The sequence below is a fragment of the Hemibagrus wyckioides genome, linkage group LG18 (genome assembly GCF_019097595.1).
Source record: "Hemibagrus wyckioides isolate EC202008001 linkage group LG18, SWU_Hwy_1.0, whole genome shotgun sequence".
NCBI lineage: Eukaryota > Metazoa > Chordata > Actinopteri > Siluriformes > Bagridae > Hemibagrus > Hemibagrus wyckioides.
Genome location: NC_080727.1, coordinates 227,501 through 248,150, shown reverse-complemented (window position 1 = coordinate 248,150; position 20,650 = coordinate 227,501). Strand labels below are relative to the sequence as shown.

The following is a 20,650-nucleotide window of genomic DNA, read 5'->3' as shown; positions in this document are numbered from 1 at the left end:
CACATCACCACACATCACCACACATCACCACACATCACCACACATCACATCACATCACCACACATCACCACACATCACCACACATCACATCACATCACCACACATCACCACACATCACATCACCACACATCACATCACCACACATCACCACACATCACATCACCACACATCACATCACCACACATCACATCACCACACATCACCACACATCACACCACATCACCACACATCACATCACATCACATCACATCACATCACCACACATCACCACACATCATATCACATCACCACACCCTACACCACACCACCCATCACCACACCACCCATCACCACACCACCCATCACCACACCACACATCACCCATCACCACACATCACCACACATCACCACACCACACATCACATCACCCATCACCACACATCACCACACATCACCACACCACACATCACACCACCCATCACCACACATCACATCACCACACATCACATCACATCACCACACATCACATCACATCACATCACCACACATCACCACACATCACATCACCACACATCACATCACCACACATCACCACACCACACATCACCACACATCACCACCCATCACCACACATCACATCACATCACCACACATCACCACACCACACATCACCACACATCACCACACCACACATCACCACACATCACCACACATCACCACACCACACATCACACCACCCATCACCACACATCACATTACCACACATCACCACACCACACATCACATCACCACACATCACATCACATCACACCACACATCACATCACACCACACCACACATCACATCACCACACATCACCACACCACACATCACCACACCACACATCACCACACCCATCACCACACCCATCACCACACATCACATCACCACACATCACATCACATCACCACACATCACCACACATCACATCACCACACATCACATCACCACACATCACATCACCACACATCACATCACCACACATCACCACACATCACCACACATCACATCACCACACATCACCACACATCACATCACCACACATCACATCACCACACATCACATCACATCACCACACATCACCACACATCACCACACATCACCACACATCACATCACCACACATCACATCACCACACATCACCACACATCACCACACATCACATCACCACACATCACCACACATCACATCACCACACATCACCACACATCACACCACATCACCACACATCACATCACCACACATCACATCACCACACATCACATCACCACACATCACATCACCACACATCACATCACCACACATCACCACACATCACCACACATCACATCACCACACATCACCACACATCACCACACATCACCACACATCACATCACCACACATCACCACACATCACATCACATCACCACACATCACCACACATCACATCACCACACATCACATCACCACACATCACATCACCACACATCACCACACATCACCACACATCACCACACGTCACCACACATCACATCACATCACCACACATCACCACACATCACCACACATCACCACACATCACATCACCACACATCACATCACCACACATCACATCACCACACATCACCACACATCACATCACCACACATCACCACACATCACCACACATCACCACACATCACATCACCACACATCACCACACATCACATCACCACACATCACATCACCACACATCACCACACATCACATCACCACACATCACATCACCACACATCACCACACATCACCACACATCACCACACATCACCACACATCACCACACATCACCACACATCACATCACCACACATCACCACACATCACATCACATCACCACACATCACCACACATCACATCACCACACATCACATCACCACACATCACATCACCACACATCACCACACATCACATCACCACACATCACATCACCACACATCACCACACATCACATCACATCACATCACACCACATCACATCACATCACATCACATCACCACACATCACCACACATCATATCACATCACCACACCCTACACCACACCACCCATCACCACACCACCCATCACCACACCACCCATCACCACACCACACATCACCCATCACCACACATCACCACACATCACCACACCACACATCACATCACCCATCACCACACATCACCACACATCACCACACCACACATCACACCACCCATCACCACACATCACATCACCACACATCACATCACATCACCACACATCACATCACATCACATCACCACACATCACCACACATCACATCAACCCACTTCACATCACATCACCACACATCACATCACCACACATCACATCACCACACATCAACCCACATCACATCACATCAACCCACAACACATCACCACACCACACATCACCACACATCACCACACCACACATCACATCACCCATCACCCCACATCACCACACATCACATCACATCACACATCACCACACATCACCACACATCACCACACCACACATCACATCACCACACATCACATCACATCACACCACACATCACATCACACCACACCACACATCACATCACCACACATCACCACACCCATCACCACACCCATCACCACACATCACATCACCACACATCACATCACATCACCACACATCACCACACATCACATCACCACACATCACATCACCACACATCACATCACCACACATCACATCACCACACATCACCACACATCACATCACCACACATCACCACACATCACATCACCACACATCACATCACATCACACATCACATCACATCACCACACATCACCACACATCACCACACATCACATCACCACACATCACATCACCACACATCACCACACATCACCACACATCACATCACCACACATCACCACACATCACCACACATCACCACACATCACCACACATCACCACACATCACATCACCACACATCACCACACATCACATCACCACACATCACATCACCACACATCACCACACATCACATCACCACACATCACATCACCACACATCACATCACCACACATCACCACACATCACCACACATCACCACACATCACCACACATCACATCACATCACCACACATCACCACACATCACCACACATCACCACACATCACATCACCACACATCACCACACATCACATCACATCACCACACATCACCACACATCACATCACCACACATCACATCACCACACATCACATCACCACACATCACCACACATCACCACACGTCACCACACATCACCACACATCACCACACATCACCACACATCACCACACATCACCACACATCACCACACATCACATCACCACACATCACCACACATCACCACACATCACATCACATCACACCACCACACATCACCACACATCACACCACATCACATCAACCCACTTCACATCACACCACATCACATCACACCACATCACATCACCACACATCACATCACCACACATCACCACACATCACACCACATCACCACACATCACATCACATCACATCACATATCACATCACCCATCACATATCACATCACCCATCACCCATCACCACCCATCACCACACCACCCATCACCACACCACCCATCACCACACCACACATCACCCATCACCACACATCACCACACATCACCACACCACACATCACCCATCACCACACATCACCACACATCACCACACCACACATCACACCACCCATCACCACACATCACATCACCACACATCACATCACATCACCACACATCACATCACATCACATCACCACACATCACATCACATCACATCACCACACATCACATCACATCACATCACCACACATCACATCACATCACATCACCACACATCACATCACATCACATCACCACACATCACCACACATCACATCACCACACATCACCACACCACCCATCACCACACATCACCACCCATCACCACACATCACATCACATCACCACACATCACCACACCACACATCACCACACATCACCACACATCACCACACCACACATCACCACACATCACCACACATCACCACACCACACATCACACCACCCATCACCACACATCACATTACCACACATCACCACACCACACATCACATCACCCATCACCCCACATCACCACACATCACATCACATCACACCACACATCACATCACACCACACCACACATCACATCACCCATCACCACACATCACCACACCACACATCACCACACCCATCACCACACCCATCACCACACATCACATCACCACACATCACATCACATCACCACACATCACCACACCACACATCACCACACATCACCACACCACACATCACCACACCACACATCACACCACCCATCACCACACATCACCACACATCACATTACCACACATCACCACACCACACATCACATCACCCATCACCACACATCACCACACATCACCACACCACACATCACCACACATCACCACACCACACATTACATCACCCATCACCACACATCACCACACCACACATCACATCACTACACCACACATCACCACACATCACATCACCACACCACACATCACATCACCCATCACATCACCCATCACCACACATCACCACATCACATCACCACACCACACATCACCACACCACACATCACATCACCACACATCACCACACCACACATCACATCACCCATCACCACACATCACCACACATCACCACACCACACATCACATCACACATCACCACACCACACATCACCACACCACACCACACATCACATCACCACACATCACATCACATCACCACACATCACATCACCACACATCACCCATCACCACACATCACCACACCACACATCACATCACATCACACATCACCACACCACACATCACATCACCCATCACCACACATCACCACACATCACATCACATCATCACACATCACCACACCACACATCACATCACCACACCACACATCACCACACCACACATCACCACACCACACATCACCACACCACACATCACCACACATCACCACACCACACATCACATCACCACACATCACCACACATCACATCACCACACATCACCACACATCACATCACCCATCACCACACATCACCACACCACACATCACATCACATCATCACACATCACCACACCACACATCACCACACCACACATCACCACACATCACCACACATCACATCACCACACCACACATCACCACACCACACCACACATCACCACACCACACATCACCACACATCACCACACATCACATCACCACACCACACATCACCACACCACACCACACATCACCACACCACACATCACCACACCACACATCACCACACCACACATCACATCACCACACCACACATCACCACACATCACCACACATCACACCACACATCACATCACCCATCACCACACATCACCACACATCACCACACATCACCACACCACACATCACCACACCACACATCACATCACCACACATCACATCACCACACATCACCACACCACACATCACATCACCACACATCACCACACCACACATCACATCACCACACATCACCACACCACACATCACCACACCACACATCACCACACCACACATCACCACACCACACATCACCACACCACACCACACATCACCACACCACACATCACCACACCACACATCACCACACATCACCACACATCACATCACATCACCACACATCACATCACATCACCACACCACACATCACATCACACATCACCTCACATCACCACACATCACATCACCACACATCACCACACCACACATCACCACACATCACCACACATCACCACACATCACATCACCACACATCACATCACCACACCACACATCACATCACCACACCACACATCACCACACCACACATCACCACACATCACATCACCACACATCACCACACCACACATCACATCACCCATCACCACATATCACCACACATCACCACACATCACATCACCACACATCACATCACCACACCACACATCACATCACCACACCACACATCACCACACCACACATCACCACACATCACCACACCACACATCACATCACCACACATCATCACACATCACCACACCACACATCACATCACATCATCACACATCACCACACCACACCACACATCACCACACATCACATCACCACACATCACATCACATCATCACACATCACCACACCACACATCACCACACCACACATCACCACACATCACCACACATCACCACACCACACCACACATCACCACACCACACATCACCACACCACACATCACATCACCACACCACACATCACCACACATCACCACACATCACATCACCACACCACACATCACATCACCCATCACCACACATCACCACACCACACCACACATCACCACACCACACCACACATCACCACACCACACCACACATCACCACACCACACATCACATCACCACACCACACATCACATCACCACACCACACATCACATCACCACACATCACCACACCACACATCACATCACCCATCACCACACATCACCACACATCACCACACCACACATCACATCACATCACACATCACCACACATCACATCACATCATCACACATCACCACACCACACATCACATCACCACACCACACATCACCACACCACACATCACATCACCACACATCACCACACATCACCACACATCACATCACCACACCACACATCACCACACATCACCACACATCACCACACATCACCACACATCACCACACCACACCACACATCACCACACCACACCACACATCACCACACCACACATCACATCACCACACCACACATCACATCACCACACCACACATCACATCACCACACATCACCACACCACACATCACATCACCCATCACCACACATCACCACACATCACCACACCACACATCACATCACATCACACATCACCACACATCACATCACATCATCACACATCACCACACATCACATCACATCATCACACATCACATCACCACACATCACATCACCACACCACACATCACATCACCACACCACACATCACCACACCACACATCACATCACCACACCACACATCACCACACCACACATCACATCACCACACATCACATCACCACACCACACATCACATCACCACACCACACATCACATCACCACACATCACATCACCACACATCACATCACCACACCACACATCACATCACCACACATCACCACACCACACATCACATCACCCATCACCACACATCACCACACATCACCACACATCACCACACATCACATCACCACACATCACCACACCACACATCACCACACATCACCACACCACACATCACCACACATCACATCACCACACATCACCACACCACACATCACCACACCACACATCACCACACATCACCACACATCACATCACCCATCACCACACATCACCACACCACACATCACATCACATCATCACACATCACCACACCACACATCACCACACATCACCACACATCACATCACCACACCACACATCACCACACCACACCACACATCACCACACCACACATCACCACACATCACCACACATCACATCACACCACACATCACCACACCACACCACACATCACCACACCACACATCACCACACCACACATCACACCACCACACATCACCACACCACACATCACATCACCACACATCACCACACCACACATCACATCACCCATCACCACACATCACCACACCACACATCACCACACCACACATCACCACACATCACATCACCACACATCACCACACCACACATCACATCACCACACATCATCACACATCACCACACCACACATCACATCACATCATCACACATCACCACACCACACATCACCACACCACACATCACCACACCACACATCACCACACCACACATCACATCACATCACACATCACCACACATCACATCACATCATCACACATCACCACACCACACATCACATCACATCACCACACCACACATCACATCACCACACATCACATCACCACACCACACATCACATCACCACACATCACATCACCACACATCACATCACCACACCACACATCACATCACCCATCACCACACATCACCACACATCACCACACCACACATCACATCACCACACATCACATCACCACACCACACATCACCACACCACACATCACATCACCACACATCACCACACATCACATCATCACACATCACCACACCACACATCACCACACATCACCACACATCACATCACCACACATCACATCACCACACATCACCACACCACACATCACCACACCACACATCACCACACATCACCACACCACACATCACATCACATCATCACACATCACCACACCACACATCACCACACCACACATCACCACACATCACACCACACCACACATCACCACACCACACATCACCACACATCACCACACATCACATCACCACACCACACATCACATCACCACACCACACATCACCACACCACACATCACCACACCACACATCACCACACATCACCACACCACACATCACCACACCACACATCACATCACCACACCACACATCACCACACATCACCACACATCACATCACCACACCACACATCACCACACATCACCACACATCACATCACCACACATCACCACACCACACATCACCACACATCACCACACATCACCACACATCACCACACATCACCACACCACACATCACCACACATCACCACACATCACCACACCACACATCACATCACATCATCACACATCACCACACCACACATCACCACACCACACATCACCACACATCACCACACATCACCACACCACACATCACCACACATCACATCACATCACCACACATCACATCACATCATCACACATCACCACACCACACATCACCACACCACACATCACCACACATCACCACACATCACATCACCACACCACACATCACCACACCACACCACACATCACCACACCACACCACACATCACCACACATCACATCACCACACCACACATCACATCACCCATCACCACACATCACCACACATCACCACACCACACATCACCACACCACACATCACATCACCACACATCACAGCACCACACATCACCACACCACACATCACATCACCACACATCACCACACCACACCACCCTACACCACACCACACATCACATCACCACACCACACCACACCACACCACACCACACCACACCACATCACCACACCACACCACACCACACCACACCCACCCATCACCACACATCACCACACCACACATCACCACACCACACCACACATCACCCATCACCACACATCACCACACCACACCACACCACACCACACCACACCACACCACCACACATCACCACACCACACCACACCCTACACCACACCACACCACACCACACCCTACACCACACCACACCACACCACACCCTACACCACACCACACCACACCACACCACCACACCACACCACACATCACCACACCACACCACCACCCTACACCACACCACACCATCACCACACCCTACACCACACCACACCACACCACACCACACCACACCACACCACACCACACCCTACACCACACCACACCACACCACACCCTACACCACACCACACCACACCACACATCACCACACCACACCACACCACACCACATCACCACACCACACCACACCCTACACCACACCACACCACACCACACATCACATCACACCACACCACACCACACCCTACACCACACCACACCACACCACACACCACACCACACATCACCACACCACACATCACACCACACATCACCACACCACACCACACACCACACCACACCACACCACATCACCACACCACACCACACCACACCACATCACCCATCACCACACCACACCACACCACACCACACCACACCACACCACACCACATCACCACACCACACCACACCACACCACACCACATCACACACCACACCACACCACACCACACCACACCACACCACACCACACCACATCACCACACACCACACCACACCACACCACATCACATCACACCACACCACACCACACCACATCACACCACACCACACCACACCACACCCTACACCACACCACACCACACATCACACCCTACAACACACCACACCACACCACACCCTACACCACACCACACCACCCTACACCACACCACACCACCCTACACCACACCCTACACCACACCACACCACCCTACACCACACCACACACCACACCACACCCTACACCACACCACACCCTACACCACACCACACACCACACCACACCCTACACCACACCACACCACACCCTACACCACACCACACCACACCCCACACCACACCACACCACACCCTACACCACACCCTACACCACACCACACCACACCCTACACCACACCACACCACACCCTACACCACACCACACCCTACACCACACCACACCACACCACACCCTACACCACACCACAACACACCACACCCTACACCACACCACACCACACCCTACAACACACCACACCACACCCTACACCACACCACACCACACCCTACAACACACCACAACACACCACACCCTACACCACACCACACCACACCCTACACCACACCACACCCTACACCACACCACACCCTCCACCACACCACACCCTACACCACTCCACACCTCACCCTACACCACACCACACCCTACACCACACCACACCCTACACCACACCACACCACACCCTACAACACACCACACCCTACACCACAACACACCACACCCTACACCACACCACACCCTACAACACACCACAACACACCACACCACACCCTACACCACACCACACCCTACACCACACCACACCACACCACACCCTACACCACACCACACCACACCACACCCTACACCACACCACACCACACCACACCCTACACCACACCACACCACACCACACCCTACACCACACCACACCACACCACACCCTACACCACACCACACCACACCACACCCTACACCACACCACACCACACCCTACACCACACCACACCACACCACACCCTACACCACACCACACCACACCACACCCTACACCACACCACACCACACCACACCCTACACCACACCACACCACACCACACCCTACACCACACCACACCACACCACACCACACCCTACAACACACCACAACACACCACACCCTACACCACACCACAACACACCACACCACACCACACCCACACCACAACACACCACACTCTACACCACACCACACCACAACACACCACACCCTACACCACAACACACCACACCCTACAACACACCACAACACAACACACCACACCCTACACCACACCACACCACACCCTACAACACACCACACCCTACACCACAACACACCACACCCTACACCACACCACAACACACCACACCCTACAACACACCACACCACACCACACCCTACACCACACCACACCACACCCTACACCACACCACACCACACCACACCCTACACCACACCACAACACACCACACCCTACACCACACCACACCACACCCTACACCACACCACACCACACCCTACAACACACCACACCACACCACAACACACCACACCCTACACCACACCACACCACACCCTACAACACACCACACCACACCCTACACCACACCACACCCTACAACACACCACAACACACCACACCCTACACCACACCACAACACACCCTACACCACACCACAACACACCACACCCTACAACACACCACAACACACCACACCCTACACCACACCACACCACACCACACCCTACAACACACCACACCACACCCTACACCACATCACACCACACCCTACACCACACCACACCACACTCTACAACACACCCTACACCACACCCTACACCACACCACACCACACCCTACAACACACCACACCCTACACCACACCACACCACACCCTACAACACACCACAACACACCACACCCTACACCACACCACACCACAACACACCACACCCTACACCACACCACACCCTACAACACACCACAACACACCACACCCTACACCACACCCTACACCACACCACACCCTACAACACACCACACCCTACACCACACCACACCACACCCTACACCACACCACACCACACCCTACAACACACCACAACACACCCTACACCACACCACAACACACCACACCCTACACCACACCACACCCTACAACACACAACACACCACACCCTACACCACACCACAACACACCACACCCTACACCACACCACACCCTACACCACACCACACCCTACAACACACCACAACACACCACACCCTACACCACACCCTACACCACACCCTACACCACACCACACCACACCCTACAACACACCACACCCTACACCACACCACACCACACCCTACAACACACCACAACACACCACACCCTACACCACACCACAACACACCACACCCTACACCACACCACACCACACCCTACAACACACCACAACACACCACACCCTACACCACACCACACCACACCCTACACCACACCACACCCTACAACACACCACAACACACCACACCCTACACCACACCACAACACACCACACCACAACACACCACACCCTACACCACACCACACCCCACACCACACCACACCCTACAACACACCACAACACACCCCACACCACACCCTACACCACACCACACCACACCCTACACCACACCACACCACACCACACCCTACACCACACCACACCACACCCTACACCACACCACACCCTACACCACACCACACCCTACACCACACCACACCACACCCTACACCACACCACACCCTACACCACACCACACCCTACACCACCACACCCACACCACACCACACCACACCCTACACCCACACCCACACCCCCACACCCCCCAACACCACCCACCCACACCACACCCACACACACCACACCACACCCACAACACACCACCACCACACCACACCCACACCCACCCACACCACACCCACACCACACCACACCCACACCACACCCCACCACACACACCACACCCCCACCACACCACACCCCCCACACCCACACCACCCACCCACACCCTACACCACACCACACCACCCCCACCACCACACCACCCCACACCCACACCACACCACACCCACCCACACCACCCCACACCACACCCCACCACCCACACCCACACCACACCACACCCACCACACCCACACCACACCACACCCACACCCACACCACACCACCACCACCCCCCACACCACACCCCCACCACACCCCCCACACCCACACCACACCACACCCCCACCACCACACCCACACCACCACCACCCCTACACCACACCCCACCCCACCACACCCACCCACCCACACCACACCACACCCTACCCACACCACCACACCCACACCCCACACCCACCCTACACCACACCACAACACCCCACACCACCCACACCACACCACACCCCACCCCACACACCACACCCCCACACCACACCCCACCCACACCCACCCCCACACCACACCACACCCACCACCCACACCACACCCCCACACCACACCACACCACACCCACCCACACCCACCCACACCACACCACCACCACCCCCCACACCACACACCCACACCCCACACCCACACCACAACACACCACACCCCACCACCACACCACACCCACCAACCCCCACACCACACCCACACCCACACCACCCCACACCACACCCACACCCACACCACACCACACCACACCACACCCACCCCACACCACCCCCACCACACCACCCCCACACCCCACCCCCCACACCACACCCACCCCACACCACACCCCACCCCCACCACACCCCCACACCCCACCCACACCCCCACCCACACCCCCCACCACACCACACCCACCCACCCACACCCCACACCCACACCCCCACCACCCACACCCCACCCCACACCACACCACACCACACCCTACAACACACCACAACACACCACACCCTACACCACACCACAACACACCACACCACACCCCCACCCACACCCACCACACCCACACCACCCACACCCCCACACCACACCACACCCACCACACCCACACCACACCACCCCACACCCCCACACCCCCACCCACCACCCCCCCCCACACCACACCACACCACACCCTACAACACACCACAACACACCACACCCCACACCACACCCTACACCACACCACACCCTACAACACACCACACCACAACACACCACACCCTACACCACACCACACCACACCACACCCTACACCACACCACACCCTACACCACATCACACCACAACACACCACACCCTACACCACACCACAACACACCACACCCTACACCACACCACACCACACCCTACAACACACCACAACACACCACACCCTACACCACACCACAACACACCACACCCTACACCACACCACAACACACCCTACACCACACCACACCACACCCTACACCACAACACACCACACCCTACACCACAACACACCACACCCTACACCACACCACACCCTACACCACAACACACCACACCCTACACAACACACCACACCCTACACCACACCACAACACACCACACCCTACAACACACCACAACACACCACACCCTACACCACACCACACCCTACACCACACCACACCCCACACCACACCACACCACCCTACACCACACCACACCACACCCCACACCACACCACACCACACCCCACACCACACCACCCTACACCACACCACACCCTACACCACACCACCCTACACCACACCACACACCACACCACACCACACCCTACACCACAACACACCACACCCTACACCACACCACAACACACCACACCCTACACCACACCACACCCTACAACACACCACAACACACCACACCCTACAACACACCACACCCTACACCACACCACACCCTACACCACACCACACCCTACACCACACCACACCCCACACCACACCACACCACCCTACACCACACCACACCACACCACACCCCACACCACACCACCCTACACCACACCACACCACACCCTACACCACACCACCCTACACCACACCACACCCTACACCACACCACACACCACACCACACCCTACACCACACCACACCCTACACCACACCACACCCTACAACACACCCTACAACACACCCTACAACACACCACACCACAACACACCCTACAACACACCACACCACAACACACCCTACAACACACCACACCACACACCCTACAACACACCACACCACACACCCTACAACACACCACAACACACCACACCCTACACCACACCCTACAACACACCACACCACAACACACCCTACAACACACCACACCACACCACCCATACACCACACCACACCACACCACCCATACACCACACCACCCATACACCACACCACACCACCCATACACCACACATACACCACACCACACCACCCATACACCACACCACCCATACACCACACATACACCACACCACCCATACACCACACATACACCACACCACCCATACACCACACCACCCATACACCACACCACACCACACCCTACACCACACCACACCACACCACACCACACCCTACAACACACCACACCCTACAACACACCCTACAACACACCCTACAACACACCACACCACACCACACCCTACAACACACCACACCCTACAACACACCACACCACACCACACCCTACAACACACCACACCACAACACACCCTACAACACACCACACTGAGGCTCCACCTCTCTCTGTATTTCTGTATTGTTAACATCAGGAACTCTCACAATATTAAACACTGTGTGTGTTATGACTCTTAAACTTAGTATTATTACATAAAAACACAATCTCATCTACTAACAAAGCTCTGTCTCTCTATTTTAGACATACACACACACACATTTCTTCTATAGTGTAGGTTGTTGTTGTAGATGCTGAGTGGTTATTTCCTGTAGAAGTTCAGAGTTCTCCCTGTGTAACACTCTGAACTCCACACACAGCTTATTCTGAGGAATTCTAATATTAATTATAATATCACAGCAAAATATTACCCACTGCAGTAGAGTGCTGCCTCAGTAGTGCACTGTCATGTAGGGAGTAGTGATATTAAAACTCTCCTACACTTTTATATTATTATTATTATTATTATTCTGTTTCGATAATTACTGTGTGTGTGTGTGTTTCAGGTCTCCAGTGATGGCCGGCGGTCTGTTTGCTGTAGACAGGAAATGGTTTTGGGAACTGGGAGGATATGATGCGGGACTGGAGATCTGGGGAGGAGAACAGTACGAGATTTCATTTAAGGTATGTTAATGCTAATGCTAACAGCTAACAGTTTTTTCATATTCCATTTCCTGTGCTGATTTCCTGTAAAGGGTGAATTCTTGTTCATCCTGTTCTTCCACTGAGTATCTCAGAGCTACTGGTGTGTGTGTGTGTGTGTGTGTGCAGGTATGGATGTGTGGAGGTCGTATGGAGGACATTCCCTGCTCTCGGGTTGGCCATATTTACAGGAAGTACGTTCCCTACAAAGTGCCTGGAGGTGTGAGCCTAGCTAGGGTAAACATATACAATCCATTCTGTGTGTGTGTGTGTGTCAGCAGACAGTTTTCCTAACACCACCTGCTGATGGTAATGTCTCATCTCACACCGTCTTCAGTGCTGTCTCACCTCCACTGCTGTCTCACCTCCACTGCTGTCTGATCTCTCGTGCTGTCTCACCTCATAACAGATAACAGCTCTGTGTTTACGTTAAAGCTGATCACGTTTTATTGTCTCTATCTCAGTACTCTGTCCCTGAGTGTAAGTGTGTGTGTGCGTATGTGTGTGTGCGTGTGTGTGTGTGTGTGTGTGTGTGTGTGGAATATTAACTAAGTTAGTGTTAATGAACTCCATTGTGTTGAGTCTGCTGGAATAACAGGAGCCTTTAGTGGACGAAGCTTCTGGCTCCTTCACTCTGAGTGAACACTGACCCTGTGTAATAGATTACCGTAATTACTGGACTATGAGACTCTTTACTGTTCACTAGCAGGTGTCTACAGAGAGGTCACACACACGTACACACATACTCACGTACACACACACACACACACACACACGTGTCTGTGTGTTAAATGTGTGTGTGGTGTTAAATGTCTGCAGCTGTAAGATCCACAAAACAAAAGTGTGTTGTATCACATAATGTTAGAGGAAACTTCAAATTTACATCTATTAAACGTGTGCTGACAGAAACCTCTCTCTCTCTATCTGTCCCTCTCTCCCTCCCTCTGTATCTGTCTCTATTTCTCTCCTTCTCTCTATTACTCCCCCTCTCTCTCTTTCTCTCTCTCTCTCTCTCTCTCCCTGTGTGTGTGTAGAACCTGAAGCGAGTGGCAGAGGTGTGGATGGATGAGTATGCAGAGTTTATTTACCAGCGGCGGCCGGACTATCGCCCCCTGTCTGTGGGAGATGTGAGTGCACAGAGAGAGCTCCGCCTCCAACTCGGCTGTAAGAGCTTCCACTGGTTCATGACTGAGGTGGCGTGGGACTTACAGCGCTATTACCCCGCTGTGGAGCCCCCTGCTGCTGCCTGGGGGGAGGTACACCACACACACACACACACACACAAAACAGGTTTAATGTGCTGAGCTGTTGCTCTATAAGGGGTGTGTGTGTGTGTGTGTGTGTGTTACAGCTGCGTAATGTGGGCAGTGGTCTGTGTATGGAGAGTAAACACTTGTCCGGTTCTCCTCTCAGACTGGAGTCGTGTGTAAAAGGTCAAGGGAATGCTCTGTGGAATCGTGCACAGGTGACTTTCACTTCCTGTCAACTTCTTGTCCACTTCCTGTCCATCACGTTTGTCACACACTCAGTCTGAACAGCAGTGCCATCTCTAACCCTAACACAAAAATTGGGATAATTTGATCAGCTCTGTCCCAAAATATCCCAGTCTTTAAAAAGAGTCTTCCTAGCTCACTCCTCCTGAAGGGAATGAAGCGTCCATGATGCCAGTGTAGTGTGTGTAAAATATCCCTATATATCACAGAGCTGATTATTATCACACTCTTATGATAGTGTGTGTGTTTGTGTGTGTAGGTGTTTACGTTCGGGTGGAGGGAGGACATCAGGGTTGGAGATCCTCTGCACACAAAGAAAGTGTGTTTAGACGCCGTTTCACACAGCAGCCCTGTCACACTGTACGACTGTCACGGCATGAAGGGCAACCAGCTGTGGAGATACAGGAAGGTACAACACACACACACACACACACACTCGCACACACTGCATTCATGTACACATTATACACACAAGATGCACACTAATAGTTATTGTTCTCAATCCTTTGTGTGTGTGTTTCTTTAGGACTATACTCTGTTCCACCCGGTCAGTAACAGCTGTGTGGACAGCGACGCGTCAGATAAACGGATTTTCATGAACTCGTGTGATCCCCAGTCTCTGAGTCAGCAGTGGAGATTTGAGAAGGTCAACACGACGGTTCTGGAGCAGTTGAACAGGAACTTGCCCGCTCTGTGAGAAGCTGACCCTCAGAACATCTTCAGTGTTACTGGCTGCTCTCCTGCACACATGGACTGGTCTCAGATTCTGGACAGAGGCAGATGGAGCACCTGGAATGTAGAAAGGAGACATTTGAGAACATCTGAATCTTCAGCGTATTCTGTGGAGCTCTGTTAGCCAGAGACTTGGACATTTCTCCTCCCAGAGGTGTTGATGAGATGTTCTGATGCATGAAAACACTTTGCTGTTAAACTTGAAGCTGAACTCAGTGCCATGATGTGAGAGAAGGTTTGGTCCATTCTGTAACGGAGCGAGTGAGCACTGACCTTTGTGTTCATTCCTTTTTTCACTCCAGCACTTTTCCCATTTGCACTCAGAGTCTCGTACAGGATCTGCCTTCATCACCCAGAAGAAAAGAAATGAATCAGAAACTTGTTTTATTTTCATTTATATTCTTTATTAGCTGATGTCTGAGGTAATGGAGGTGATGGACTGATTCAGAATGGGACATGATTGTGAAGAACGCAGGATGTTTTTAAATATAAGATCAAGAATTAGAGATTAAATATTCAAATTAAACCAGGACTGAAATCTAAATATCATAAAATACTCATTAGACCTGATATTAGACCTGATATTAGACCTGATATTAGACCTGATATTAGACCTGATATTCTGATTTGACCTGAAGGAGCTCTTGACCAGATGTTCCTGTCGGCTGTTTCAGGAACCCTGTCTGTGTGGAGGAAGTGTGTGAAATGTGTAGATGATAATAACTGACCACATGACGTCACACTTCATCACAGTGTTTTATTTAAAACGAATCAACGTTCAATCAGAAACACGTTCCTCAGTTCTGGTCATTCTGTCCACCTTGTTCTTCACACAGGAACCGGATGAAGATCAGGACACACACACACACACACACACACACACACACACACACACTGCTCCACAACCAACCCCCCTGGAGTGCAGACATGCTCACTACCGAGGCTGTGTGTGTGTTTGTGTGTGTGTTTGTGTGTGTGTTTGTGTTTGTGCGTGTGTGCGTGCGTGCATATGTGTGTGTGTGTGTGCGTGCGTGTGTGTGTGTGTGTGCATGCGTGTGTTTGTGTGTGTGCGTGTGTGTTTGTGTGTGCGTGTGTGTGCGTGTGTTTGTGCGTGTGTGTGTGTTTGTGTGTGTGTGCGTGCGTGTGTGTTTGTGTCTGTGTGTTTGTGCGTGCATGTGTGTTTGTGTGCGTGCGTGTGTGTGTTTGTGTGCGTGCGTGTGTGTGTTTGTGTGTGCGTGCGTGCGTGTGTTTGTGTGCGTGCGTGTGTGTGTTTGTGTGCGTGCGTGTGTGTGTTTGTGTGCGTGCGTGTGTTTGTGTGCGTGCGTGTTTGTGTGTGCGTGCGTGCGTGCGTGTGTGTGTGTGTGTGTGCGTGCGTGTGTTTGTGTGCGTGCGTGCGTGTGTTTGTGTGCGTGCGTGTGTTTGTGTGCGTGCGTGTGTTTGTGTGCGTGCGTGTGTTTGTGTGCGTGCGTGTGTTTGTGTGTGTGCGTGCGTGTGTTTGTGTGTGCGTGTGTGTTTGTGTGCGTGCGTGTGTGTGTTTGTGTGCGTGTGTGTGTTTGTGTGCGTGTGTGCGTGCGTGTGTGTGTTTGTGTGCGTGCGTGTGTGTGTTTGTGTGCGTGCGTGTGTTTGTGTGCGTGCGTGTTTGTGTGTGTGCGTGTGTTTGTGTGTGTGCGTGCGTGTGTTTGTGTGTGTGCGTGCGTGTGTTTGTGTGTGTGCGTGTGTTTGTGTGTGTGCGTGTGTTTGTGTGTGTGCGTGCGTGTGTTTGTGTGTGCGTGCGTGTGTTTGTGTGTGTGCGTGCGTGTGTTTGTGTGCGTGCGTGTGTTTGTGTGTGTGCGTGCGTGTGTTTGTGTGTGTGCGTGCGTGTGTTTGTGTGTGTGCGTGCGTGTGTTTGTGTGCGTGCGTGTGTTTGTGTGCGTGCGTGTGTTTGTGTGCGTGCGTGCGTGTGTGTTTGTGTGCGTGTGTGTTTGTGTGCGTGC

At 51.8% G+C, this 20,650-nt stretch overlaps 1 protein-coding gene across 1 annotated transcript in view; it reads left to right on the top strand.

Annotated features, from left to right (window-relative positions):
- Positions 1-20,650, top strand: part of galnt10 (UDP-N-acetyl-alpha-D-galactosamine:polypeptide N-acetylgalactosaminyltransferase 10 (GalNAc-T10)) — a 29,533-nt gene that overhangs the window by 8,514 nt on the left and 369 nt on the right. The window contains exons 7-12 of the mRNA XM_058414945.1: positions 16,317-16,434; positions 16,582-16,689; positions 17,487-17,708; positions 17,804-17,917; positions 18,205-18,354; positions 18,472-20,650. The exon at positions 18,472-20,650 is cut by the window's right edge and continues 369 nt beyond it. Of these exons, the coding sequence (XP_058270928.1) occupies positions 16,317-16,434; positions 16,582-16,689; positions 17,487-17,708; positions 17,804-17,917; positions 18,205-18,354; positions 18,472-18,642 (883 nt within the window). The 3' untranslated portion in view covers positions 18,643-20,650. The remainder of the gene's footprint in view (positions 1-16,316; positions 16,435-16,581; positions 16,690-17,486; positions 17,709-17,803; positions 17,918-18,204; positions 18,355-18,471) is intronic.